The sequence below is a fragment of the Ornithodoros turicata genome, chromosome 1, assembly GCF_037126465.1.
Source record: "Ornithodoros turicata isolate Travis chromosome 1, ASM3712646v1, whole genome shotgun sequence".
Lineage (NCBI taxonomy): Eukaryota > Metazoa > Arthropoda > Arachnida > Ixodida > Argasidae > Ornithodoros > Ornithodoros turicata.
In genome coordinates this window covers 177,383,033-177,410,313 of record NC_088201.1, presented here as the reverse complement: position 1 = coordinate 177,410,313, position 27,281 = coordinate 177,383,033, and the positions used below count along the sequence as shown (strand labels likewise).

Sequence of the window (27,281 nt, the reverse complement as noted above, 5' to 3'; positions counted from 1 at the left end):
AGGTTTTTGGCATCCGCATCCGACCCGCATCCGCGCGCACGTTATCCGCATCGGATCCGCATCCGCACCATACACAACAGTTTACATCCGCATCCGATCCGCTGAGCAAAACGCACCATCCGCATCCGATCCGCAAAAATCCGCACGTTTCGAAAGACGCGTAAAGACCGCCGGAAGCATGTTGGTATAATTTCGGATGCTTCCATGCTGTCACGGAAGGACTCAGTCATGACGACAAGCAAAGGTAAACCTTTCAACAAACGCGATATGGAGAGACTTCTGGAACACGTGGAACGCTACCTCGTCGGCGCTCGCGCGGTTCGAGACGCCTGAATGCCTCCTCTCCCGTCTTGGCGCCGTGCATGGTCAAAGGTGAACCAGAGCATGCGCTCGCTGTCGGCTGTCGGCGCGCAATACAAATAAATTGCGGGTGGAAAAATGACAGCACGCGGTATATCCGCATCCGATCCGCTGCCTTCGTATCCGCGTCCGATCCGCATCCGACCTCGAGCCATCCGCATCCGATCCGCACACCGCAGAAAGTGCTAAATTTTCATCCGAATCCGCAAGTATATTGCGGATATCCGCGGATATCCGCTTCCATCCGCGGATGGTGCAGGGCTCTACTCTGGGTGATGAGATGACGATGTGGGCAGAATACACCAGCCTTACCCCAAATCAATGGATGCGTTCCTTCTGTTCGTTATTGAACGTCCCCTCGTCCACTTTACGGCTGTTTCTATTTTAAAAATTCTGAGTGTTGTGGCGGCTTCTGACGGCTTCAATCGTATGCCAATAAAGCTGCAATTCAACAAAGGGCCGTATATGTCTGCAAAAATAATCGAACTCGCACGCCAGCACTTGCCTGCTGCAGTCTGGAACATAGACTTATACGGCCAACGACATCGGGCACTGCTGAGCTCGCGTGTGACACAGAGGGATCACTTAGTTGGCCATGGAGTGCGGGTATAATGCGGGTATGCCCGCATTACCCGCGGTCGCACTGCGGGTACACCCGCCTTTTACCCACAGCGATCGCGAATTCCTACCCGCAAATCGTGACGATGTGCGGGTAACTGCGGGTACGCGCGGGTATACCCCGCACCCGCGCTCAGCTCTACTCATAGTCATGGTTGGTTGACCATCTTATTAGATTTAGACCGTACTTGGCCCACCATTGCTTGCTTCATGGGGCGCTATCTAGCCAACTATTACCCGACTATAACCCAAGCTTGGTTCTACAATGGCCCCAATGGCAATGCATGCTGGTCCCCGTGTGTTTGGGACGGTCTGTCACATATTGGCCCAAATTTGGCGGTATTCAGTTGGCCCGAGTAAGGTCGATGTCAATCAAAGCTTGGCCGAACCCTCTTTTTCGCAAGAGTTGCTTAGACACGCCGTCTTCCGCGAGGGACGTTAAATACGGGGTGCCGTGTGATGAGCTTTCATCGCACGATTAAAGAACCCTCAGGTAGGCAAAAGCAATCCACAGACTGACCGCTGTGGCGGCGCTCATGACCTCAGTTGTCTCGCGACGTAAACACCCAATTATTAGTATAATCAATTATTAATCTTTCGCAAGCTCGGCCCAATGAGCGTTTAGGTATAGGAAGGGCGTTTTTCTCCATGGGAAGCACATTGTTCTGCTTGCTATTAACAGATTTGGAGAAGGGCCCCTTGATAACGCGGTCCGCCCCTGGGTGGGCCGTGTCTTTGAACGCGCGGCCGATAACAAGGTCGTCGGGGCAGTACCGCTTGCGGTGCTGTTCCGGGAAGATCTTTTCCTGATCTATTAACAGATTCTTCGTCCCGCTCTGGCTCATAAATTTGGGGCGTCGTGTGTTTCTTTTCTTTCATTGTTTTCCCCTTTTAAATACAGATAGGCAAGCTTTGTGCTAATGGCATGTATAGTTTTCCTTCAGTTGACAATTGAACCCCTGTACGCAAGAAGGGGATAAGTCGAAAAATCCCAAACCGAGAAAGCTTCAAGTGAGTATCTGGTAAATTAATTGCAGCCGGGTTTCCTCGAATAATGCAAATGGCAAATGTGTAACATATATATGTTTATGTTTTTTTGGGTCTGTGACTTAGCAGAAATTGTCCGTGAGCATGATATATCATTTTTCAATGTAACACCGCATGCACACAGGGATATCGTGCAAATAAAAGCAGCTTTCACAAGTCGGACTTTGGTGGCTGAACAACCAGGTAGGGTGAAGTCATCACCGTTGCATCAGTGCGTTGCAGAGCAGCCTAGGTCGAGCGTATCGTGCTGCTAAACGGGCACAACCTTGAAAATACGTCGTAGGTGACAGCATAATATGACTTATTAGCTTAGTGCTCACGTTTTTCGATTACAACGATGTTATATGTGAATTGCTGTAGCAAATTAATCATAGGAAAAAAGGAAGAGAAATCACGGGACCCGCGCTGTTGTTTATACGCATATAAACTCAATAAACTGCAAATAAAATTTTGAACGTCACTCAAAGGAATTCTAGAAAAATCTTGGGGGCGACACATGATTCACCACCACCACCCTACACTAGAGTCACTGTACCCGGGGGGAAGAGTATCGCATTCGCTTTCCCCGTGCCGCCACCTTGCTCATTCGCCGAGGCGCGTCACGTGGTGCGTTTTCCTCCTCTTTGCTTCCAACCTCCCGCCGGGTCTACGGGGAACGCAATAGCTGGGACGCATGTGCGCGTACGTCTGTGTGCCGCTCTTGGTTTTTTGTACGTGCACTGTATCTCAGAGAGCTGAGGAACTACGAACAACCATGTCTGGGATGTTGTGCTGCAACGGGACAGAGTCAGGCGAAGCATTTTTTTGCATTTCGACGGGCAAAAGTGACGAAACGCGTAGATCGGCACAGAACCTGCCGGAAGAACTTCGCGCCTACGAATAACACACGCTCGAGCGAGGTAAATTTCGTGGCGTGTTTATTTTTCATTGCAGAACCTTTGCACACAGTATTGAATAACAGTTCAACTGTGCGAAGAACAGCCGGGCGTATCAAAGCAGTGCTTGTTGGATCTTCCCATTGCGTTCCCTGACCTGCGGTGCTAACAAAACGTCACTATCAGGACCACTTCACACGCGACGACTTCGAGGACAAGGAGATTTGAAAGAAGTTGAAGTGGACGGCAGTCCCAAGCAGTTTTGCATACCGGACACCTACGAGGCTGAGGAAGGCTCCTATCCCCCGTTCTTCGCACGCAAGTTCTCTGAGGAGTCACCAAAAGCCTTGCACACTGAAGTTGATGACACGTGGACATATATGTAGATATGCACTATGAAAATTATTGAAACTGATGAAAACTATTTCTAAATATTGATCAAGGGGCAGTGAAGGATGGTAATGCGTCGAAATATATGTAGATATGCACTATGAGAACTATTGAAACTTATGAAAACTATTCCTAAATATTGAGCTGTAATTGTGAGTGAATCAACTTTGCAAAGGAAGACAACACCGCCACAAATTTCTGTGACCAGAGCATCGAGGAATATGCACAGGAAAAACCTGCAGACAAGTCATGTGATGGTCCCTTGGACGAGGTCGCAGTCTTAAAAGAAACGAGCAAAGGCTGAGACGGAATGTAGTGACTTGAAGCTCACGGTCTACTCCTCATAGAAGATCAACTGCTTGCGTTGGAGCGGGGGATTGGAAGAACAATCCACAGCACTTTACATGCGCGTGAAAAAACATTGGCATGCACATAGCCATTGAACGTGTGAAATAGAAATTTAATTGCGAAGAGATGAGAATAAAGCTGGTGGAGGTTATTTATGTTAACCTGAAGCTGCACACACGAGCACTACAGTTTGATGGCCACAAAACAAGTGAAGTAAAAGGGAAAAAAAAAACGTGATCTATAGAGCGCAAACGAGACTCGACGATGCCTTTTAGAGGCGAACACGCGCCAACATAATTAGTCTGTTAGCTACAGAATACAACAAACTATACTGTAGTGACGCTTGTGCCCTGTTTCATTCAGTATTAGCCGAGTCCTACCACACGAAGTCACAAAATGTTTTGTGCACAGCCGCGAAATGAACGCGATGTTACACTGACTACAGCTATCCCAACACGCGATCCCAACGGCTGGAAGCAATATGGCTGCCGGAGCAGACGACGCGGAGCGGTTGCGGTACTCTTCCCCCGGTACAGGAACTCTACCCCACACTTGTGTCTGTTTTACCACTGTCGTGGATCCTCGGAATAACCCGTTCATGTCTTTGGAAGACCTGCTTTGTACATGAGCTATGGTGCTTTGGTGCATGTAGAGCCCTATCTACAGGGATCTCAAGCACACGGCCTCTTGCCCACCAAAGAGAACGAAGCTACCCTCCCGAAAAATTTAAAGACGAGTTAGGGATACGGATTTTTAGGCACTGTTCTCAGCCCGGCCCGCCGTACTGCTGCTGCTGTCCATGCCAGGTAGAATACACGGAATGCGAGCATTTCTTGTGGCTCTTGAACCTCACAAAATTACCGACACGGCAACCTGGTATTCGCGTGCGATGAGGATTAAGTCGATCTTCTGTTCATCCTAGTTCTTACACTAAATCAAATAGTGACATTAAAACCCGGCTTTTGAAAGAACTCAGCGAAAAGGAAAAGCAAACTGTCAGTTCGAAAGAGAGGTAGTCGAAGTGGCTGAAATAAGAAGTGGCTCTCCCAGTTGTATTATTGAAGCTTCTATTTGTCTGATGGATAAGGAACATGTTTTTTTTTTTTTTTTCACTTGTGCCACCCGTTATCACTTCAGTGGTTTTGTTTTCACATGCCTAAAAATGTCATTTTGACGGTCATATCTGACATACTTGTACAGTCTTCTTAGACTACAGACCTAGAGCAGACAAGGAAAACAGGAAAAGATCATCACTACTCAATCAGCACAATGTACTGAAAGTCGAGTGCAATAGGGGTGGACGGGTGGGTAGGCCTTGAACAGACTTGTGAAACTAAAGAACATTGTGGGTGTAAAGTTCCTTTTCAATCAGGTCGTCTCAAAACCCACAATCCCAACGTTAGACTTTCCTTTTCTCTTTTTCCAGAAGTAAACCAGTTGATAGTGGAGCGGTGTGTTGTCCTTTTCCTGTTGTCCTTGTCTGCCATAGCTCCGTAGTCTAAGATGTCACACCAACTAGCCCACTCTACATTGTTAATCAATTTTATACTTGTAAAGTGCTGGACAAAATCACGCTCCGGCACACTCCTCCCTCATGATGGCAGCGAATGGGATCGTACGGACTTGCACACAGGTGACTGCATGGGCTACTTATACGCACAGGCCTATAAGTGCGTACGGTCCCATTCACTGTCACTCTGAGGAAGGAATGCGCCGGAGCGTGTTCTGTAACATTTGTCCAGCACTGTACTCGTTGTTTTGACATGGTGGGATAGCAATGCGGCTCTGCACATGACTGCGTGGGGTTTCCTATCGTTGTAGTTTAGTTGTAAGCTGCTCTTTTTCTCCATTGTCCCGTCTGTATGCTCTTATAAGAGCATACAGACGGGACAATCTCTCTCTTCTCATTACTTTCATGGCCCACTGACTTAGGGCACGGCCAGTTGGAGGCCAGTACAAAAGGTTGCTTTACAGTTAAAGGGATTATCCGCTGAGCCTGCATAGTCATGGCCTGTGTAATGTAAAGAGAAAGCACACCGAGACCAACAACCCTCTTCTTTTCTCTCTCTCTCTCTGCGCACGGTGCGCGTATAGAAGAGTGAGACGAGTTTATTATCTTCACGTGAAACGTCAATTTGCCCGATTTTGCCGGTTCGAGTTTGTGCGGACTCAGTCAACTGTTTGAACTGTCCCATAGGGCTAACGAGAATCTCTCGTATCTCCGCGGGCCGTGCCTATAAGAATGTGGCCCATGCAGTGGTCTAAAGCAAGGGACATAACACGCCCCCTAGAGTCTATTTTTATTCCCTGTTAGAACCGTGAAGCAACTGTGGCTATGAGTACTGTATAGACGTGGACAGATGGAGAGAGGACAGCAGGAAGGAGTGGGGAACAGGAGGGGTTAGTATGCGTCCTGGGCCGACTTCAGGGGTAACTGTGCAGACATCCGTCTGGAAAGTCTTCGGAAAGCCCAGGGAAGACCTCAGACAGCAGAGCCTGTGGTAGGATTCAAACCCACCACCTCCTAGTCTTCAGCACGACCTTAGGATACAGCCGCGGGCACCGCCGCCTTATCCGCGCGGATAAGGCGGATTACAGGACGCGGATTCCTAACTAGCGGCATGGCTGAGTGGATAGAATATTGTTTTCGTTCATTTTCGTGTCCGTTCGTGTTCATTTCATGCCGGTTCATTTTCTTCCCTCGGGGACCATCAGCCAGCACTCCTCACGTGAACAACTGCATATCGCACGCCGAAGCAAGCAATCTTCTTTTTCCTTAATCTTTCGAACGTTGATACGCTACTCAGATATGGCGGGCTAGATATGGCGGGCTAGAAGAATAACTCAGATGTTTACCGGCTGACTAGTTATATGAAATGTTACGATCTCGTCAGTCATACTCATTAAAGACGGCGGCCACCAGCATTTATCCCAATCAGAAGAGCGATTTTGGCAGTCCACCCTTGTTGTGTCGTCGCTGGGACCGAGGCCAAGGAGCGCACAGCGACTAGTGGTTTGACAGTAACGCGACAAGGTTTTCCGAAAGAAGAACAAACCACAAAATTAAGAAAAGTCTGGTCAGTCTTACGTGACGCAGCCTGTATATACATATATATACATGCACACAGAAGAAATAGGTTCGCACAGAGCATCACCAAAGGAAACTTCACCAAAGTAATATTTCGAAATAACTTCATTTAATTAATTTAGAAATTATATAGGCAAGACATTTCGAATGGAGAACAGTGTTTTTTATTTTTTTAAGTGAAAAGATATTATGAGCTCGTCAAACAGAAAACAGTCACTTTCGTGTGCTTTCAGTACGTTGGGGTCGCCGAACGAAGGTAATAAATTTTGTGTGCGGGTGCCCTTTCTAGTGTGTTTTGCACATGGGTGGGAGGCATGTGTGTGGAAAGGACTTGTTTGCATCGCGGAAACGGGAGTAGCTTCCTGTTGTGTTGTAGGCTTTATTTTTTCTTCCTGTTTTTCACGGCGGATAGGGATCCCGGGTCTTCGTTCAGGACTGGGTTGAATTTATGTATTAAAAAGGATTCCTTCATTTCACGATCCCTATCGCTCTTGCCTAGACTGTGGAAGCTCCGGTGTTGCTTTGGTGTGGGACTTGTGGTTGTTGAAGCGAATTCAAAATGCTGTACAGGTTTGTCCAATGTATTAAGCTTGAAATATGGTTTAAGGCAGAAGGTATACTGCGTTCCAAGTCCCACAGTCAAAGGTGCCATTGATATGGAATTTGAAGTTTGTGGCGGTGGTTGTCCCGTCCCATGCTGACAACGTGAGGGGACAAATTTTGCAGCGGGTTTTTTCACAAGTCCTGCAGCTAAGGAATTCTTTGCGTCTCCTTGGAGTCTTTTTTTAGTCCTTTCGTGCTACGATAAGGTTTCAGCTATGTTCTCCAGTGGGTCGTGTTTGTATAGCACCGTGCAGTGTCAGCAGAAAAGGGCAAGAGTGAGCTGGAACAGAGATAGTATCCTTGTTTGCTTCTTCAGTTTCTCAGGGGCTCCACCATTTCCGAGCAGTGTAACGTGCCACTGAGAGTTTATTGCAGAAACGAAACGTTTCGTTATGCGAGGCTCCTCTCATACCCTTCTGAACACAGCATTGGGTTTCACAACACAAGCACTGGGCAAGCATTGGGTTTCACTCACAAGCGAGATCATGCAAGATGTCCACAGTGGACCAGGGTGTCGGAGCGAACCGAAAACCGGAACCGAAAACCGAAAAAAAACGCTATTTTGGTGCGGACCGGAATGGAATCGAAACCGTATACGTTTTTTTCGCTCAGGAGGGAAACCGAAAAATATACTTAACGGTTTTCGGTCCAAGAAAAAACTTCGTCGGTTTGGACTACGGATAGGCGAATGACGTCGTGTGCTCTGAAGTCATGTCGTGGATACTATACGACAGTTACGGTTACGTGGAATGTATGTCGGTACACTATGACCCTTAGGCTCCCTTTGTAATGGTTTATCGTTCGCGCACGTACACATACTTAGAGGTACATGTGACTCTCTAGCAATGTGCCGTAGTGTTCATTTTAATTTGATCCCCCCAAACTCTCCTCAACTAAACCGCGACCCAAGTTGGCTGCATAATGGCTTCTTTATCGGTAATGTCGCGCAACGCGTCTCTTGTTTGAGAGCAGCTAAGTTGAACACATTTACGTATACGCGAGGGCAAGCCCGTGCGAAGTGGCAACTCTTCTGTGGACAGGACACGAAGAAAATAAAACGGAGCCGTCGAGCGCGCTTGTGAGAGAGGGTGTTCCTCGATTTGCGTCGTACTCGTGTGGTGGTGCGTGCTGGCTAGACAGTAGCAACAGACGTTCGGATGGGACGCGATCGCTGCAACCCAGCAAGAAAGTACTTTACGTATGACATCACGACAAACAAGTCCGTTTGTAGCACGCGCTTCAAGAAAGGAGAAAGCCCATTTGAACAGACAGTAACCTACAGGAACCAGGAGCTACCAATTTCGCAGCTGTCTATTAATATTAAATACCACGTATGCGGAATAAACGGGTTTACATTTTGTAACATTGATTTTTTTTTGTGGGGACGAATATTCCCAGCAGAAGCGGAACCGGTTAAAAACCGGTATGAACCGGTATTTTTTTGCTCCAGAGCAGAACCGGTACCGGATCGTTTATGATGTAACCGGAACGAAAAACGTTTCGGTTCGACACCCTGCGGTGGACAGAGAAGCTTGATAAGCTTCACTCTTTACAGGCAGAAATGATATGGTGTGCACAACCTCCCAAATTAAGACACAACAAATTATCAAAAACAAATTATCAAAATCTGGGGGGTACAAGGTCACGCACATTTTTAAACTGGGTAACGATTTTTTCTAGCTGCACCTTCAGGATACATTGTGTAAGCATGTAGGTTACACAAACCAAATAGCAAACACAGTATACGAAATGGACACTAAATATGTTTGCATGGTTCCCACTGAATTTTAGAACAAAAATTCAGGGGTCTTTCAGGGACCTTTTAAGGCTCAGCTGTCATTTTGTCTGCAGTGTGAAACACGGCCTATGACCAGGACTTCACTATTTCGCAAGAATCTTTATAAGCATGTAACACTTAAGCGTGTAAGCATGTAATATGGTAACACATGAGAGAATACACGGGTGCTTCACAATAGTGATCTGTTAACAAATGTGATTGACGACTAGTGAATGTTAAAGATCATGGGACAGAAAGGGGAAGTGATTAGTATGACGGAGGGTGTTGTTAATTTGTTGCTGATTCCTACTGCAAATAATGTTAACTCCTCTAGCTTAGAAACTGTAGTTCTGACTCCGGATAAGCTGAATTTCGCGCTAGCAGCTTCATGAGAACAAGAAAAAGATCGAGGCTTTTCAAGGACTGTAAAAATTTAAGAGTTTTCCAGACATTGAAAATGGCATTTTCAAATTCCAGGGTATTCAAGGACCAGTGGGAGCCATGTGTTTGGTAAGGTTTAGCACAAAGGCTGTCCCATTTATAACAAGGAACGTGAGCAGAGAACAGTTCATAGTGTAGAAAAATGGTTCCCAAGCTCCACATTTGCGATTCTACACAACTCCCGTTTTGCACGCACGGCCATCTTGAAGGGTTCATGTTATTAAACCCCTTACCGTGTTTGAGAACTTGTCTCTGAGAACTTGAGAACCCTGTCCCGTGTCTCTCAGTATTTTGTTCGCTTAATCATCATGCACCAGTTAGTCCGTGCCCTCTCCCTTTTGGCGGCCACCTAGGCCCTGCGCACCACTGCATCTGTCATTCGTGATACCACAGGTTAGGAGGACGTTGCACTTGTACAGCTCCTTGTGGGTGTTGATCCACGTGTGACCCAGCTGCGGTCTCTGCGGCTGAGAAATGCAGCACTGCCGAGCTTGCATTTATATGCTTTCTCACCCATCTGCATCAGCTCGTGACACCGCAGGTTGAGGCGAACTCTGCAGTGCAGAGGTCTCCCTTGTATGGCTTCTATTCTGCTTGTGACGCCGCAGGTGTGTGCCAGTGCTGAATGCCGCAGGACAGAGATCACACTTGTGCGGTTTTTTGCCTGTGTGTATCCGCTTGTGGCGCCACACGTCTGTGCCACGCCTGAACTCTGCAGGACAGAGATCGCACTTGTAGGGCTTCTCGCCCGTGTGTATCCGTTTGTGGGACCTCAGATTCGTGCTCTGGCAGAACTCTGCGGGACACATATCACACTTGTACGGCTTCTCTCCTGTGTGTATTCGTCTGTGACTCTGCAGGTGTGTGCCAGTGCTAAACGCTGCAGGACAGAGATCACACTTGTATGGCTTCTCTCCTGTGTGTGTCCGCCTGTGACACCGCAGGTATGAGTCGTTGCTGAACACTGCAGGACACAGATCGCATTCATATGGCTTCTCCCCTGTATGTGTCCGTCTGTGCCGCTGCAGGTGTGTGCCGCTGCGGAACACCGTTGGACAGAGATCACACTTGTAGGGCTTCTCACCCGTATGTACCCGTTTGTGGGACCTCAGATTGGAGCTCTGGCAGAACTCTGCAGGACACATATCGCACTTGTATGGCTTCTCTCCTGTGTGTGTCCACGTGTGACGCCGCAGGTGTGCGCCGGTGCTGAACGCTGCAGGACAGAGATCGCACTTGTATGACTTCTCCCCTGCGTGTGTCCTCTTGTGATGACACAAGTCTGTGCTACGGCTGAATGCTGCAGGACAGGGATCGCGCTTGTGTGGCTTCTCGCCTGTCTGATGTTGCATGTGCACTTGCAGAGCGGACACCTGATGGAACATCACAGAACATGCTGCGCAGGTAAACGTTTTTGTTTCGCGAGCCTCGAGGTGAACATTCAACTGGTCAACATCAACGCACGTAGTCAAACACATGTTGCACCTGTATGTCCCGTCCTTCTCCTGGTGACAAATAGAGGGCTCGCTTGCCTCATGGGCATTGCTCTGGCCTGCGAAAGGAGCAATGTCCCTAGGCTTGGAATTCGCAGATTGACTGTTCGCAGTGTTCGTTGGGACAGTGTTGTTGAATGGAGGCTGACTTGTTGTGTTGACGTTGAGCTCTGTATTTGAAGAGTGGCAACCTGCAGATGCTGGATTAGAGGTGTCTTTGTGCTTATCCTTAACATCAAGTATGCCAGTGCTTGTTTTTGCTTCTGAAAATGTAAAAATGGGACAGTAAGAGTGGAAACAGGTTGATCGTGTACATTAGAGTAGCACAGAAGTCATTTTTAACACCCTGTTTGCTTTGTACAGGGTGTCCCAGAAAACGTGTCATTGAATATAAATATATTCAATGACTATAATAAAAAAACTACATCACCTAGAGTCATGCGGTCAACGGTATTTGTTCTTACTGGGTTTTTGCCACCTCCTCATGTGAATGTCGTGTGACGTAAGTTTAATCATGTAAATTGACCGCATGATTCTAGGTGGCGTAGTTTTTTTATTATAATTCAATGACACGTTTTCTGGGACACCCTGTATAAAACTGCTAAGCAGCCCAGTAAGATTCACTGTAAGAATTAATTCACCCCTTAGAGTCATAATTATTGCAGAATTTGAATTTAAAGTATGCCGCAAAAAGAGACCGTGCGCAACGGTGATGGAGAGCAGTACCAGTCTGTGATCTGCCTCGGACCTCGCGCTGATGCTACAGGGGCCACGCCCACTGATTGGTCTGGACTAGAGAAATGTCGTCTGCTACTCCGCTGTCATCTGCTACTCATCTGCTGTTCGGAGTTCTGAGAAGGCATTGCTCCCTGCTCGGTCGTGATTCGGCTACTCCTTCTACCCCCACTTCTCCGGAGGAACTGGCAAAACTGGTTTACAGCGGCAAAGGGACAGGGCGCTGACCCCTACTGACCAGCGAACCAGAACGAGTTGCCCCTAACGTCATCAGTGACTTGGCATCCTTCTCCTCGTTATATCTGGAGTCGTGAGCTAAGGGTGAACGCGCGGAACCATGTTAATGTTTTTCTAATAAACATATTGCACACATCAAAGCCTTTCGCGCTATTCCGCAAGATGTCAAACACACTTTCATCAGACACCTAAATTGGAAATGATTTGGATGGCCCTATGTACTCCTTTAACATAAATGTCACTGCGGCAGCGTATTCCTTGAGTACGTGGAGGAACAGAAAACTAGTGCATCAAGGTACGAGACTCAAACCAGCAAGGAATGAATATTTACCACACATGGCCCACGTGGTTGGGAAGGGGAATTCACGAAACAAAGGAGCTATGGTAGTCGTGCTTTTAACGTGAGAACAGCACCTCCGGCACTGAAGTAGAAATTTTCTTGGTGTACTTCTAATTTCCTCAAAATCAACACGTCAAAAACTAAAGTTATCTCATTCATGCGCAAGTCTCAAGTAACCCGATTTCAGTACTTTTCTGATGCCGAAATAGCCCGAGTCGACGGCATTTGTGATCTCGGTGTTGTCTTTGATGCGAAGCTTCAATTTCATGAGCATGTCATAGCAATTTGTTCTGCTGCTCTGCGTATGCTTGGTTTGCTCACCTACAGCTGTAAAATGTTTTCTTCTCACACGGTATTTCTTACTCTCTACAAAGCTCGCGTCCTTCCCCGACTTGAATATGCCTCAGTAGCATGGAATGCTTTATGTGCCACCGATATCAAACGTCTTGAAGCTGTGCAAAAGAGGGCACTTCCATACTATTCATTCGCGTTTCTTGCGGAATGTCCCCACATTTTTATCGTATGACTACGACAAGCTCTCAAATTACCTGCACTTGCTTCCTCTTGTTAACCGCCGATTCATTCATGACGTGACGTTTCTTTATAAATGTGTGTGCACTCAATATTTGATTCCCCTTTCCTGTTAGGCCGCCTAAATTTTTGTCTCCCGCGTGCTACTCTGTGGAACCCCCTCCCCCTCCCCCAACGTTCTATGTCGACCACTGCTGTCCTAATGACCCCCTTACACGATGCCAAATCTTGTTTAACTCGCTCCCTTCATCTCTTGATATTTTTTCAGCATCATGTACATCATTTAGGTGTCATATCTCTTCTCATTTTTCGGAGATTTCTTTTCTTTGACTTTTTCAGACAATTTCCCTTTTGTTGCAGTGCGATTGCATGTGTTTCTCACATTACAGTGTGCGTGTGCTCTTTTCTCGTTTTCAATTCAAGTCATGCATTTTTTTTCTTCTTTTCTTCATGTACAGTCTCTTTTGTTTTTGTGTGTGTGTGACCGCGTAGATCGTGTCTTGTTGTTAGTGCATATTGTATTATTGTATTTGTACGTATACTGTGTCTATTTGTAGTGCATTGTATTGTATTTGTGTGCACCAACATTAGCGTCGCCACGACCGTTCTTGGGCACCAATAAAACATTATTATTATTATTATAACTTTACTCTCTTATTGCATTCGAATATGAAAATAACTGTCATCGGGAGTACTATATATCACCAGGAGAAATCCTACGTACAACATTTCAAACAGTATCTTGGGCTCTGGCGGTCAAATATAGCAAGGAAATCAGTTTTGAGAAAGACTGAGACCTTTTTGCGCTTTATTTCCAAGCTTTCCCATTTAGTATGCTGGGACGTTCAATCACGACGCGCAGGTGACGGTGATCTGTCTTCATGGCCATGACTGCTGAAAGCAGGTTTGTGATTGGCTACGGCCGTTGAAAACACCATCCTCATTGGCTGACCCTTAATCATTATGTCATGGCGATGAGTAAGCAGGCTTTCTCTTTCTAGGTGGTGTTGCCTCCCCCCTGTGGTGCCATGTTTTGGGTGGGTTAGGTTTGCATTAATGCAATAAACTTTGCGATAATGTGACATTGTAAAACCATTCTCGGTGTGGATTTTGTGCATTTTGAGTGTGTTTGGTAGAAAATAGCGTGCGCTTTAAAGCTGATGCATGCCTAAGAGAAAACTAAAGGGCATATCAGTTACATTCAGGGAAAGGTAACGGAAACAGTATTATACCGGAAATATAACAGGTAACGGTAACAGAAATGGTAACGGATATCGCACAGTTAGAATACCGAAACCGAAATGGAAACAACAACAATTTACGGTAATAATTTGGGTACTGCAGGACTCGAATTATTGCAATTCTTCACCATATCATGTAGATAAATTTATGAACTAACCCTCAATGAACCAAACTAAAATTAGCTGAAGAACTAAAACTAAAATGAACTACCAAACTGGAGCATATAAGTAAGTAGTATACAGTAAATAGAAGAAGCATAGTTCTTCTATGCTTCTTATACAGGGTGTCCCAGAAACGTGTCATTGAATTATAATTAAAAAACTACGCCACCTAGAATCATGCGGTCAACAGCATTTGTTCTTATTAGGTTTTTGCCACCTCCTAATGTGAATGTCATGTACTCCAAGTTTAATTATGTAAATATTTGCGAACTGAACTCGGAAATTTGCCAAGTAAACGTCACTTTTTTACCCCACCAATATGAAGAGCATGCCAAATTCATGATAATTCACAGTGATATTCACGAGCTATCCCATCAGAAAAAATAGCCGAATATCATGCTTTTCGGAGCACCGGACCGTAGCACGCGATGACTTTTTGAGCGCAATCGTTCTCAGTGCGACGAAAGGAGGTTCCGAAGCCAGCCCACAGAGTGACAGTAGAAAATGTAACGGTTCCTAAAATGGGAGAAGGAAAGCATTATCCCAGCGAAAGTCGGACGTGATAAGCCGTGCCTGTTTTATCTCTTTCTGCGATGTCGGGGAGGGCTGGGTTTCCAACCTCCTTTCGTCGGACTGACAAAGATTGCGCTGAAAAATTCATCGTGCGCTATTCTGTGCGACCTCCGTAGAGCATGATGTTCGGCTATTTTTCTGATGGGATAGCTCCTGAATATCCCTGTCAATTATCATTAATTTGAGTAAATTAGACACGCTCTTCACATTGGTGGGGTAAAAAAGTGACCTTTACTATGCAAATTTCAGACTTAAGCTCGCAAAAGTTTACATAATTAAACTTACGTTACATGACATTCACATGAGGAGGTGGCAAAAACCCAGTAAGAACAAATGCCATTGACCGCATGACTCTAGGTGGTGCAGTTTTTTTATTATAATTTAATGACACGTTTTGTGGGACACCCTGTATAGTTTCTTCTATAGTTCTTATACGCTTATGGTGACCTGGAAGTTGCAAGCGTGAGTAGCATTCCCGGAAACCATGTTCATATTAGCTGTCCACAGAAATCACGTACCTATATCTGTATTTTGAAGAAACATTGTCTCTTGTATGCATGTACTCCTGGAGTCCTCAAAATAGACTTCAGAACATACAAGGATTAAGTTTTGTCACGGTCTCAATGGTCTTTTTTTTTTTTTAAGGAAAAAGGAAAGAAAAGAAAGAAGGAAAACAAAAAGCTGGAGGTGAGGCAGTACCGAAAACCGAAACATGATGGAAACGAAAGCAACAATGGTGGTAACCGAAGCAGAAACAGAAACAAATAAGGGCCAGTAACAGAGGTGGTAACGGAAACCAAAAAGATTCCGTTACCTTTCCCTGGTTACATTAAAAGTCTGGGTGGCCCATTTCGATAAAACTGCTAAAACTCTAGTGCAAAGGGGAACGCACGAAAAGTGCTGTGTCACTCGTCCTTTTTTCTGTGCTACCTTTGCACTAGGGTTACAGTACTTTCATCTAAATTTCAGATACATCTCTTTTGATGTGCATGCTCTGCCACTCCGTTTAGAATCACCTTCTGAGGCTGAGTCGCAGCTGTGTCCCACGCTGTCCTCCACTGCCGAGACCGTAAAGTTGTAAGGCTCTGTCTTTACTACTACGGCCAGATGTTCATTTGAGGAGGTGTCTGCATGTTCATCTTTAGTGTGGCACATTCCAGCCATTGCCTCTGGAGCAAAACAAAAAGGGAGGGGTAAGCCACACTGCCAAAGCTTCAAGTGAAGTGACTACTATCTCTAAATCTAGTTACAGCGAACCCTCGTTATTGTGACCATGGTCGTTCCCGAAAAATTTGGTCATAATGCGGAATTGTCATATTAACGGGGAGCAATTGCAAAGGTTTCACTAAATTGTTCCCCAGGAGTATGGTCGTAAAGCGCGTATGTCAGATTATCGGGGGTCATATTAACGAGGGTTCACTGTACATCAGATTCCAACTTATACATAGGGCCTGACTTTTTCGGGTTTTATTTTTGGCCAAATTCGGGGGGTAAATATCGGGTGATATTTTTCATTCGAAAATTCGGGTGTATAGGGTTAAATCCTGTTACGGCATATTCCGTCGTCAGGAATTCGGGTGATTTTTTTTTTGTTTAATAAAAATTTGTCTTAACATGGAACTGATGTTTAGCAATGTTATCAAACTTTATTTTAATGCATGCTTATGAGTGTGCCACGCGACCCTTATGTTTTCGGGTAGATTCGGGTTAAACCCGACTTTTACACATTTCGTTCGGGGGGTAAATATCGGGCGGATACGGGTTTAACCCTAAAAAGTCAGGCCCTACTTATACTATACAGAATGTTCATCCTAGAGTGACAAAAAATTCTAACTGGCGATGAACTCACCCGAAGATTGTGGGTTGACTGGCAATCACCTTCTGGAAACTCTTGCCACCATTGAGGAAGGCTTTAGACAATTTTACAGAAATATGAAACCCTCCACGGATAACTGCAGACCTAGCAAGAACTATGTGCAGTATCGCAACAGAAATAGTCGATTTCAATTACTAAAAATCCTGTTTTATCCCCATCATATCACAAAGGCAAAACAAATGAGGGCGGGGACACTTCCTCCTCTAGATGCACATTTCGTGCGCGCTTCTTTGCGACAATCAAGGAACCAGGGCTAAAGTGGAATTTTTACTAATTTTTTTCCGACAATTTCTGTCGCGATACTGTGCATAGTTTTTGCTGGGTCTGCAGTTATATGTGGAGTACTTCATATTTGCGGATAACGAATATAATGCGAAGACGCGAAGGCAGCAGCTTCCGTTCATGCGGAACAGGTTGCCAACAGCGGAGAGCCAGCGAGTTTTTACATATTTGGGAATGTTTTTAAAACATGTTTACGTCTACTAACTGTGATGAAACTTTGTAGAGTCGTTCTCCTTCACGGACTTTATGAGATGCATGAAACAGTAGCAGTGTTTTTTGGACTGTGCAGAACATCTTTAAGAGTTTTATAGGAAGAAAACACCGTATTAAAAATGATTTCCCTGCTACTGTAAGGTACTTATTAATGTGGTTGTTAAGGTAAGGTGAGGGTAATTATTAAGTACCTCAAATACAACCTCTCAGAGCAAACCATACACACAGATGCTGTGTGCATGAGCAAACAATGTGGAAGGGCACACTGATCAGCTCTGATTGCAGACTGGCTAAGATAGGGCAAGACGCAGTGCTGTGAACACTATAATGAACACCGCAGTGGCGGGGAAGGATGCATTGCGACAAGCTAGTAATGCTCACAGAGGGACACTTCAAGTATTTCAAGAGTTAAGCAAAATGCACTTCAAGTAAAGTAGAAACTACTGTTCAGCAGAATTACTCTAAGTAAAGTAAAAGTACCCCCCGAAATACTTCAAGTACTACTGGAGCCTGACTGTCACACATTCCCCAGGAACATTACATAAAACATTCATTGCCTTAGTGTGTAGTAGTGTGTTTTGCATAACGTGCCACGAAATCTTATTTTAAAATCTGGCTCTTTAACAGTTAAGCAGCCTGCGCTATTTAGCTCAGAGGAGCACTTGCCATCACTTTTGAAACACTTATCAATTTTAATTCACGAGAAATTTAATTTTTTTAATTGACCACCAAAACTTGCTAAGTGATAATCTCATATTTGTGTGTGTGTGTGTGTGTGAGTGTGCCGTAAACGGAAAGCGCATTACAGATTTACTCCGTTCCACTGGAAAATACATTTACTACAACAATGGTAATAGCCAAAAAAAGAAAAAGGAAAACACGAAACCAAATCGTCGTTTCGTTAGCACACAAACTTCGGGTGTCGTCATAGGGATGGGGTTGTTCCTGTGATTCATAACCCCCGCCCTGGCTTCAGTAAGTGAATGATGCTGTTGTGACACAATCACAAATTATGATTCTTTGTTTTTTTTGTTTTTTTTTCGCAGTGGATATTCTGTTGACCACACCACAGAATAACAGCGTGCTTTATTCTGTGGACCGGGCCACAGGATAGGCGTCCATTTTATTCTGTGGACCAGTCCATGCGGCGTCTGCCTCAAGTGTGGAAAAATGCCATGCATTACTTAATCTAACCTAACCATACCTAACCTAATTCTAGAGCGTAAGAAAGGCATTGTGGCCCTAACCTAACCTAATTTCTAGCAAAAATTCAGCACTTTTTCTTCTTCTGTGTGCTAGCCGTCGACGCTGTAGACCATGTGGCGTCCGCCTCAAGTGTGGAGAAATGCCATGCCATACTGAATCTAATCTAGCCTAACCATGCCTAACCTGACCCAACCTTACCTAACCTAATTCTATGTAGAACGTAAGAAAGGCGTTGTGGCCCTAACCTAACCTTATTCGTAGCAAAAATTCAGCACTTTCTGTGTGTTAGACCAAACATGCCCACATGATATTGTCCACATTCACTGTGTAGCTAAAAAAGACTCAAATGTTGCGCCTGAGATAAAAGGGTACACGGAGCGAAGGGAAAAAAAAAAGCGAGTTCACAGGGAATCGAACCCACACTCCCTGATTACCAGCCGGGGATGCTAACCACTACGCCACACCACCGACACACCATTATTGCAAATTTTGCCCCAACTAATGTTGTGGTCTGGTCAACAGAATAAAGCGCCCGGTTATTCTGTGGTCTGGTCAACAGAATATCCACTGCGTTTTTTTTTTTCCCTATACATTCCGAAAACGTAGGGGGTTTCCGAGCCAAGACAATCCAGTTGCGGGTGCAGCCGATACACAAAATTAGATGCGGATCCGCTACAGTAAAAACCACAACCGTAAACGGCTAAACACTCTCCTCCTGCCCCCCCCCCCCTCCCCCCTGGAAAGAATCCTGGCAGCACCCATGCACACAAATGTATTAATGCTGCAGCAAATGTATTTTGCAATGGAACAGGGTAAATACGACAGTGGATTCGATTTGGATAGTGGTGCAAGTGTTGTCATGTGCGTTTCTTCGTCCATGTCTCGTGCTCCAGTTTGAATTCAGTCATGTACCAACAGGCCCACTCTGCCATTTTGGTGGAAATCAATTTGGCATGCAGTTTCTGTCGATGGCGCACGCACGCACGCACACACACACACACACAAAACAAAACAAAAATAAAAATAACATGCGAGGTTGACTTAGCAAATTCCGAAGTTCAGTTCAGAGAATTAAATTTCTCGTGAATTAAAATACATCAACAGTCGTCGTGCGCTCTACAGAATGTGAAAATGCTGCACAGTGTATTGATTAAAATGCAGACTCACTATTCTTCGGAGGTTCATCCATGTTTACTGTCTTAGCGTCTGAAGTAGTTCTTAGTAAGCAAGGCACAAGAAGCTCTTGACAAAGTCATTTGTAGTCATGGTTCCTTCTAGGGAAAGAAATGTGATACTTATATTGGAATACTTCCTAGTTTCAACAAGTGACATTCCGAAGATGACCAACGACGAACATAGGAAACTTCCCCCCCCCCCCAACCCCCACCCCAAAGCAATGGGCAATGAACAACACAGCCCATGTGGTAGACAAACTATATGTTAACGATTATGACTAGAGCCCGGATTTTTAGGCACAAAAAAAAACATGTTTAAGGCGCCTATAAAAGGCTCGGAAAATCCCGATTTAGGCACTAAAAATGGCATTATAGGCAATTTAAATCGTTATGTTTTTTTTTTTCATCTGTAGCACTGAAAGCACAAAAAAGAAAGTGAATAAATTAGTTTTATCCGCAGGAACAATACTGTAAATGTTGGTCGCGACTGCTTTCATAATTATCTGCTGCACGAAATGCAAAGCTTATTGATCCTACTACTATGGTCAAAAGACAAGACTTGTAGCCATTGCCACCGGCTTCACGGCGCTTCTCGGGAGGACTTGTCTCGGGGAGCATATACTGGGTGATATTCAAGCATCGGAATTCGGAAGCTTTAGTGTGACGATAAAATTTTGTAGCCGTTGATCATTTTACGCTTCGCCTTCTGGATTTCGTTCTCAGCATTACCACAGGGGTCGCAATAGTATGGGGGATCAATTCTGCTCACACTCAACGCGGTGTCACCTTCGCCCGTGTGCCAATGGCTCCGACAGCCCGCGAGGAAGGGAGCTTGCTAAGGTTGGGAAACTGTAGGGAATTGTACCTACCTTCATACGTCATGCCCTCTCGTTGACAAAAAAGAAAAAAAGAAAGAAAACAAAGAAAGCTACAGGGCAGGGCTGGGCAGGAATACTCAAAATTTGTATTATAATACAAATACACAATACTTACTAAAAAATGGTACTACTGTATAACACTAATACATAATACATTTTATTTTCAAGGATTATAATACATAATACTATTACTTCCCTGTATTACTCAAGTAATACTAGTAATACTTTTGTGCCGTGGCAGACAGTTATTAGAAAAGGAATGCCAGACATATTTCTGAAGCCACCGGTCCGGTCACCGAAGTGACTAACTGACAGATCTCAGGGCATTCTCTCGCCGGACGCAGGTGTGTGTGTCTATAATCCCCTTTTTTCTGCCTTACTTTCTGACGCACCGACCCTGGCTCCATTCTATGAGATGACCCCCTAAGGGCTCTGGGTTGTTCACCCAGAGTGGAGAAGTTTCTCCGAAATTTGAGTCAGCCAGCTCCTGTAATCGTCCCTTTGTTGCATGTTGAAGTGTGATCCTCTGTTGACAGAACTAGGTCGTGTTCGCAGGACTGGAATGGTACCGAAAGCATACACGTGTAAGATCCATCACCTCAGGCAGGACAGGTCATAAGTATTACGAGTTTTGCAGTAATACAATGCAAGTAATACTCGAATTTTTTGTATTATAATACGTAATACAAATACACTTATCGGATGGGTATTATAATACGTAATACAAATGCTCTAAAGTGTTACAGTAACGGTATTATAATACAATGTATTTGTAATACTGCCCATCCCTGCTACGGGGTCTCTTCTACATGTAACCAGGCAATAACGATGCGCGTTCTAGATTCACAGAAAACCGTTACGAAACGTGCTTATACTTTTTTTAATAACGACCCACGGGACACCAGAATGCTGGAATGGACAGAAAGAACCAGTAACCTCTGTGCCAAGTAATCAATTTGTAATTCTCAACTTACATTCCAATAGCTTCATACTCGCTTCTTATCAAATTATCGTTGGTTTCAAAACGAAGAGCGACATCACCCACGTCAATTTCGCGTGGAGCACGTGTTTCGCCACCGCTTTAGGGCCAATATAGGCACTTTTTTCCTGTTTAATCGGAGTTTTAGGCATCTACGCCGAAATAGGCACTGACGCCGGAATAGGCTTTTATGGGCACCATCAAATCGATACAGGAGGTTCCCCAGTACCCAATTCGTGCTCATGTATCACAAGAGACACTATTAGAACCACACGAAAAAAAAAAAGGCATTTGCCTAGGAATCCGGGCTCTAATTATGACTACGGCCTGGGACCTCGTGCACAAAGATCTACCAAAATATGCACGCAAATATGTGGCACGAAACGTGTAAATACTAGGTTTGTGCCAACTGAATCCGCAAATCCTTGAATCCTAGGCAGAAATTCGAGATCCGGGAATCCGAATCCCAGTGCCCAAAACGGTGAATCCAATCCTTCCAATCCACCAACCACGTTTGTTTGTTTCTTTTTCAAATTGGTGCCTCCGGAGACCGCCGGAAGCCCAACTGACCGAGGGTGTCGTCTTGTTTGTTTGTTTACTAGGGCTGTGCGAATAGTTATTTTTGGGTTCGAATCGAATACGAATTGAAAAGTTAAATCTTCGAATAGTAGGGAATCGAATATTGTCGAATACCACACAAAAATGTGTGCTTTTTGCTGAATAGTAAGCAAAAGCTTGCATTGAAACCTGGTGCTCAGTTGTAGTTTGCGTGACTGACTGCGAACTATATATACACATATTTCATTGATGAATACGTTTGTGCTAGAATTGTCCTGAAAATTGTAATTCCAGACATAAAGTAGCTGGCTGTGTGATGAAATCCCTCTTTCTATGGCATCATAGCTGGTCCAGCCAAAGCTCAAAATAATTAAACTAACTTAAACATCCCTGCCAACATTTGCTAAAATATTTCTCAAAAGTGGCAATTTTCAGTGATCCCCCAAATCGCACCTTTAAACAATCCCTGCAACCCCGCGGCACTGGCAGAAATGTAAACTAGGCTTCGCCTGATGCTCGGAGACATGAGGCGAAGCCAACTTGCAGGATATCGTCAAATCCGCACGCGCAAAACTGTAAAGTAAGCTTCACCTAACACTCAAAAGCATGAGGTGAAGCCACCTTGCAGGATATATTTGAGGTGCAGAATTGTAAAGTAGGCTTCGCCAAACGCTCAGAGGCATGAGTTGAAGCCAGCTTGCGGAATTTCGAATATATTCGCGCAATCGATGAAATGTTTTTCGGTTCGAATACGAATAGCGCGGTACCATTATTTGGTACGAGTATCGAATATTTCGAATATACGCACACCCCTATTGTTTACACTGCTCTGGACTGAAAGAGCTCAGGCAGGAACTCTTACATTACAAGTTTAGAAGTGGCATGGCATTGCTTTCGACTGTTGCTTAGTTTTACGGAAATAATTCAGACTCGAGAGTCTATGTATTTCTTGTAGTTGACGAACAACACGTTAAATGAATGACGTTTAAGACGAACTATATGGGTATATTTTATCCAGAGACTGAACTATTATTTAATTTGTTTTTCGTTATACAAAAGTATCATATCCTGCTTCAAGACACTTTTCAGTCGAAGTTTTTTTTTTCCTGGCTTTTTAAGCTCTTTTTAAAGAAAGGATTCCAAAGATTCGTGTTTTCGCAAAGCCTTCCTCGGATTCGTCCCATTTCAAGTAAATACCTATGTGCAAATTTGTTTTTTTTATTCCGTGTTAGTGCCGCGAAGCAACTGTGGTTATAAGCAGCGTACAAATGTGGACAGAAGGTTGGTGTGCGTCCTGGGCAGACTTCAGGAGGAACCGTGCCGACATTCGTCTGAAAAGTTTTCGGAGAAAACCGAGGGAAAACCTCACACAACACAGCCGGAGGTAGGATTCTAACCCACCACATCCCAGTCTACAACACGACCTTGGTTACCACCACCGAGGGGGGATGTTTTAAAGGAGTACAGAGGGCATCCAAAAAAATTTCAGATTAAGACGTCTGATGAAAGTGTGTGTGTCTTTATACCGAATAGCGCGAAAGGTTTTGATGTGTGCAATTTGTTTCCCAGAAAAAAAAGCTCCCATAAACGTAGCTCCGCGCCTTCACCCTTAACTCGCCACTCCAGCTATAACGAGGATGAGCAGGTGTGATGGCACGTCACCGATGACGGCATAAGGAGAACTCGTTCTGGTTTGCCGGTCAGTCGGGGTCAGCACATTACCCCTTTGCCGCCGTAAACCTGTTTTGCCAGTTCTCCCGGAGAATTGGGGATAGAAGGAGCGGCCGCAGCATTACCAAGCAAGCAGAAAGGCTTTATCAGAACCCCGAACAGCGGAGTAGCAGACAACATTTCTCTAGGCCAATCAGCGAGCGTTCTCCTTACAGCGTCAGCGCGAGGTTCCAGGCAGATCACAGGCTGGTACTGCTCTTCACCACCGTTGCACACGGTCTCTTTTTGCGGCGTATTTTCAATTCACTTTCTGCGATAATTATGACTGTGTGGTGTAAATTACTTTGCAAGGTGCATCTTACTGGCAAACCTAACAGTTTTAGGGGAAGAAAACTGAGTGTTAAAAATGCCTTCTGTGCTACTTTAAGGGAGCATAGAAAGCGCATTATGTCACGACCATTCGTGTTCGAACCAAGCCTTAACGTGACTGCTAAAACGCAGCATGCAAAGTGATTCACTCGACAGATGCACACAGGGTGTGTCGTTAAAAACTGACCAGAATTTTAAAAAATACGAACCGAACTTTTTCCTGCGCAAATTGTGGTGCCTGTATATCTATTTCTTGCATGGCCTACTCAAAAATAGTTTTAATGTAGCTCATAGTGCTCGTCATTAATGAGTTACTGTAATTAATTAGCTTAATTAATGGGAATTGGTACCTGTTGTAAATTGGAGTTGTAGCGCATAGACATCCGATGTGCTTTCCATCAAAGTTCAACTTCCAGATACATTCTGTAAGGCAATAAAAATATTGAAAAAACTAGCATGCCGCATACTTTCGTATGACATGCGCCCGTTTTTTCGGGTTCCCCTCGCACTGCTCCCTCTCTCAGTTCTCCTGGCTGGCCATGTATTTCGGAACAGCCATTGCTCTGCACGGCCAGAACTCTAATATAGCCATTGACTGTCAGCATGTTTACCGGAGCACGTTGTCCTCTCTTCTTCATCAGAAAATGTCTCTGTCGGTGACCTTTTACGAGCTGTTATGTACCGAATGATTCCTAGACATTGTGAGTGTCGCATAATCTCTTCCTCCATTGCTGACGATTTGCCTTTCGACATATTTCAACTGATTTCGACGGTAGATATACAACGCGGTTGTTGTCCAAACCAAAACCACGCACCCTCGTGGTGCCACGGGGTGTGTCCTCCACGTCGTTCACAGTTGGCTGAGAGGATTGGATGGCGATGACATAAGCTTCCTTCGAAGGCATGTATCCGGCGGTCACGGCCCGCTGTTTTTTGCCTGGTAACTGCGCCCCCGTTGTACTGAATACGGTTCAAAGTCGATGTATCTACAATAGTGAGGGACCATGAGAGTACTTGGAATTTGCGAAAATTATTTCACGATCCCTTTAAAAATAGTGCCCGATTCGCCCCCGAATCTGAGAGATGCATTTAACCCAAAAAAGTCACTCCCTATCAGTAGCGTAGCCACAGGGGGCTCGAGCCCCCCCCCCTACCTGCCACGGGCCAACCCACACAAACTGTGCAAATCCGAGGAGAAAATGCTATGTGGGCGGGGGGGAGGGACCAAAGTGACGATAGCGAAAGTTCTTGCAGTTAATGGCGTCTATCTACATATTTTAAAGATTTTCAAAGTATGAGCCTTTCAAAATACTTCCATTCTGGAATCTGGCGACACGGCCTCATTACAGACTAAACGTAGCCGCATTGAGAACGTTTAAATCAATTATGCTAGAGTTGCATCTCCTATCTTGCGCTATGCCCAAGTATGTGTGTGGTGGTGCACCCAGTATCAGCAAGGGGGGGGGGCGGAACTGGGGCTGGTATCCGTATCGAGCCCCCCCTACCTTGGAGGTCTGGCTACGCCACTGCTCCCTATACATGAAGGAGAGGTTGCTGAGAAGAGACTGCCTTCCCTGGCATATGCAGACGGTTTTTGTAACTCCTTTCGGGAAATTGAGGTTCTGTCGGTTCGGTCATTAAATGGGCTGCAACACGATACTCCCAGATGAACATAAAAAAAATGGTTCCTTGCACCAATGCACACCTGCATTCTCAGTTTTGCAGGCGAAGAGGGAAGAAGAAGAAGCGCAGAAAATTGGAACCGCGAACACCCATATTCACCTGGATCCGACATTCCAGCATGTTTCGCCACCAGAGAGGCAGCGTGAGAGAGGTCGCCTGCATATGGCTACCAATCAGACCGCCGATGTCTGCGCTTTACTCGGGCGTGTGTCCGAGGGTTTGTATCTCATTAAGTACGACACGTAGAAGAGTAATTCTTTTTAACTTTACTCTGTAGCATAGTACGTTGTGTGTACATGATATTATGAGCCCCACTTGTCAAAGCGGCTTTTGTATCGAGAGTTTTAAAAAACTGCGAAAAGCAGAACAACTATAGCACAGTTTGGGATGAATAACGAAAGAGTGGGGATTGAATGAAAAAGTGAGGCCAACCAAAAGAATGCTGCACACTATGCCATACGGCTGGATAGCACTTACTGCTTTCTACCTGAAGCCTTCCTTTCTTTCTTTTTCGGAGCAATTGGTCTCCCATTCAGTCTTCCTCCTCGAGGTGCTGTTCTAGGTGTTCCTCCGATTGTTGTTCTTGTTCGACAAACCTGGAGCACATTGATACATTATGACAATATCCCAAAAGTCAGTATCCCAACATGTTTATAAAGTGTCATCATTGAGAGAGTACCGCATTTGTAATGTCACAAAGTGGAAAGTGCTTCGACGAATGCAGCGTCCTTGAGTGGGAGGAACGTTTCGTTTGTTTCCTACGTGTCCCTTCGTCACTCGGACTCAAGGGCACTACATTGTGATATAAAGAAAACCAGAGACACGGAGTCCCTGTGTCTCTGGTTTTCTTCTCATTGTCATGCATACCGGCTAGTCTATGCGCTCTTCCTTCTGTCGACGCTGGCTTAATCGGTTTCACACCACCTCACCTGCCTCCTCGTACTCAACTAATCAAAGACTGCTCGTGAAGAAAAGCTGGTCCTTGCTAGCAGCCTGAAACACTTTAAACTGAAAGCCATGGGAAAGCTGCATCGGCTACATCTTCAATTTAAAATTTGGTGCCGAACTTCGTGGCGATGTCATCGGATGGCGCTACGTGCAAAGTGTGATTTCCATCCAGATTTCGGATGGATAACATCGGCTTTTTGTCGTTGTTGCCAGACGACACGCGTGAATACGGACTTTAAAAGCAGGCTACGAAATGAATATCTGCTTTTGAAAGGCAGCTAGGTAGAGTGTACTAGAAAGGGAAAATCGCAACTGGGGTACGAGTTGTGAGGTTCCCAAAAGGTACCATATTTTACAAATGAGGCAAATTTGCGACATTTTATCTCCTCGAAGGCAGACCTTAGGATCTTCAGAACTTCGGATGTAATGCTACCCGTCCCAGACAACATGTGGGAAAAAAGAAAAAAATCAGCTGAATATGTCAAATAGTTATGAAGATATGTGGCGTCAAACTGCGTAGGAATCGCAATGGTCGAAATGCCCACATCTGAATGATAATTTATTAAAATATAACCACCAAATAT

General features: G+C 45.0%; 1 protein-coding gene across 4 annotated transcripts; it reads right to left on the bottom strand.

The window, feature by feature from the left end:
- Positions 1 to 6,876: 6,876 nt before the first annotated feature.
- On the bottom strand, positions 6,877 to 26,861 carry LOC135378811 (zinc finger protein 45-like). 4 transcript variants are annotated; one of them, XM_064611909.1, is made up of 5 exons: positions 26,617 to 26,861; positions 26,227 to 26,345; positions 19,604 to 19,710; positions 15,876 to 16,028; positions 6,877 to 11,303 (listed from the first exon to the last, which is right to left on the bottom strand). In XM_064611909.1, exons 3-5 carry the CDS (start codon positions 19,623 to 19,625, stop codon positions 10,057 to 10,059), a joined length of 1,422 nt encoding a protein of 473 aa, XP_064467979.1. In that variant the 5' UTR covers positions 19,626 to 19,710; positions 26,227 to 26,345; positions 26,617 to 26,861; the 3' UTR covers positions 6,877 to 10,056. The 4 variants fall into 4 exon arrangements, with proteins under 4 accessions (XP_064467979.1, XP_064467980.1, XP_064467982.1 ...); XM_064611910.1 differs by lacking the exon at positions 26,617 to 26,861 and adding an exon at positions 24,417 to 24,489 and having other exon boundaries at positions 26,227 to 26,241; XM_064611912.1 differs by lacking the exons at positions 15,876 to 16,028; positions 19,604 to 19,710 and adding an exon at positions 24,417 to 24,489.
- Positions 26,862 to 27,281: the final 420 nt, after the last annotated feature.

Coding starts and splice junctions, on each gene's coding strand:
- LOC135378811 (XM_064611909.1), bottom strand. CDS start 19,625: ATGGATGAACCTCCGAAGAATA. Junction 16,029..19,603: donor GGATGAACCTCCGAAGAATA/GTGAGTCTGCAT, acceptor GTTTTGCTCCAG/AGGCAATGGCTGGAATGTGC. Junction 11,304..15,875: donor CTGCGACTCAGCCTCAGAAG/GTGATTCTAAAC, acceptor TTACATTTTCAG/AAGCAAAAACAAGCACTGGC.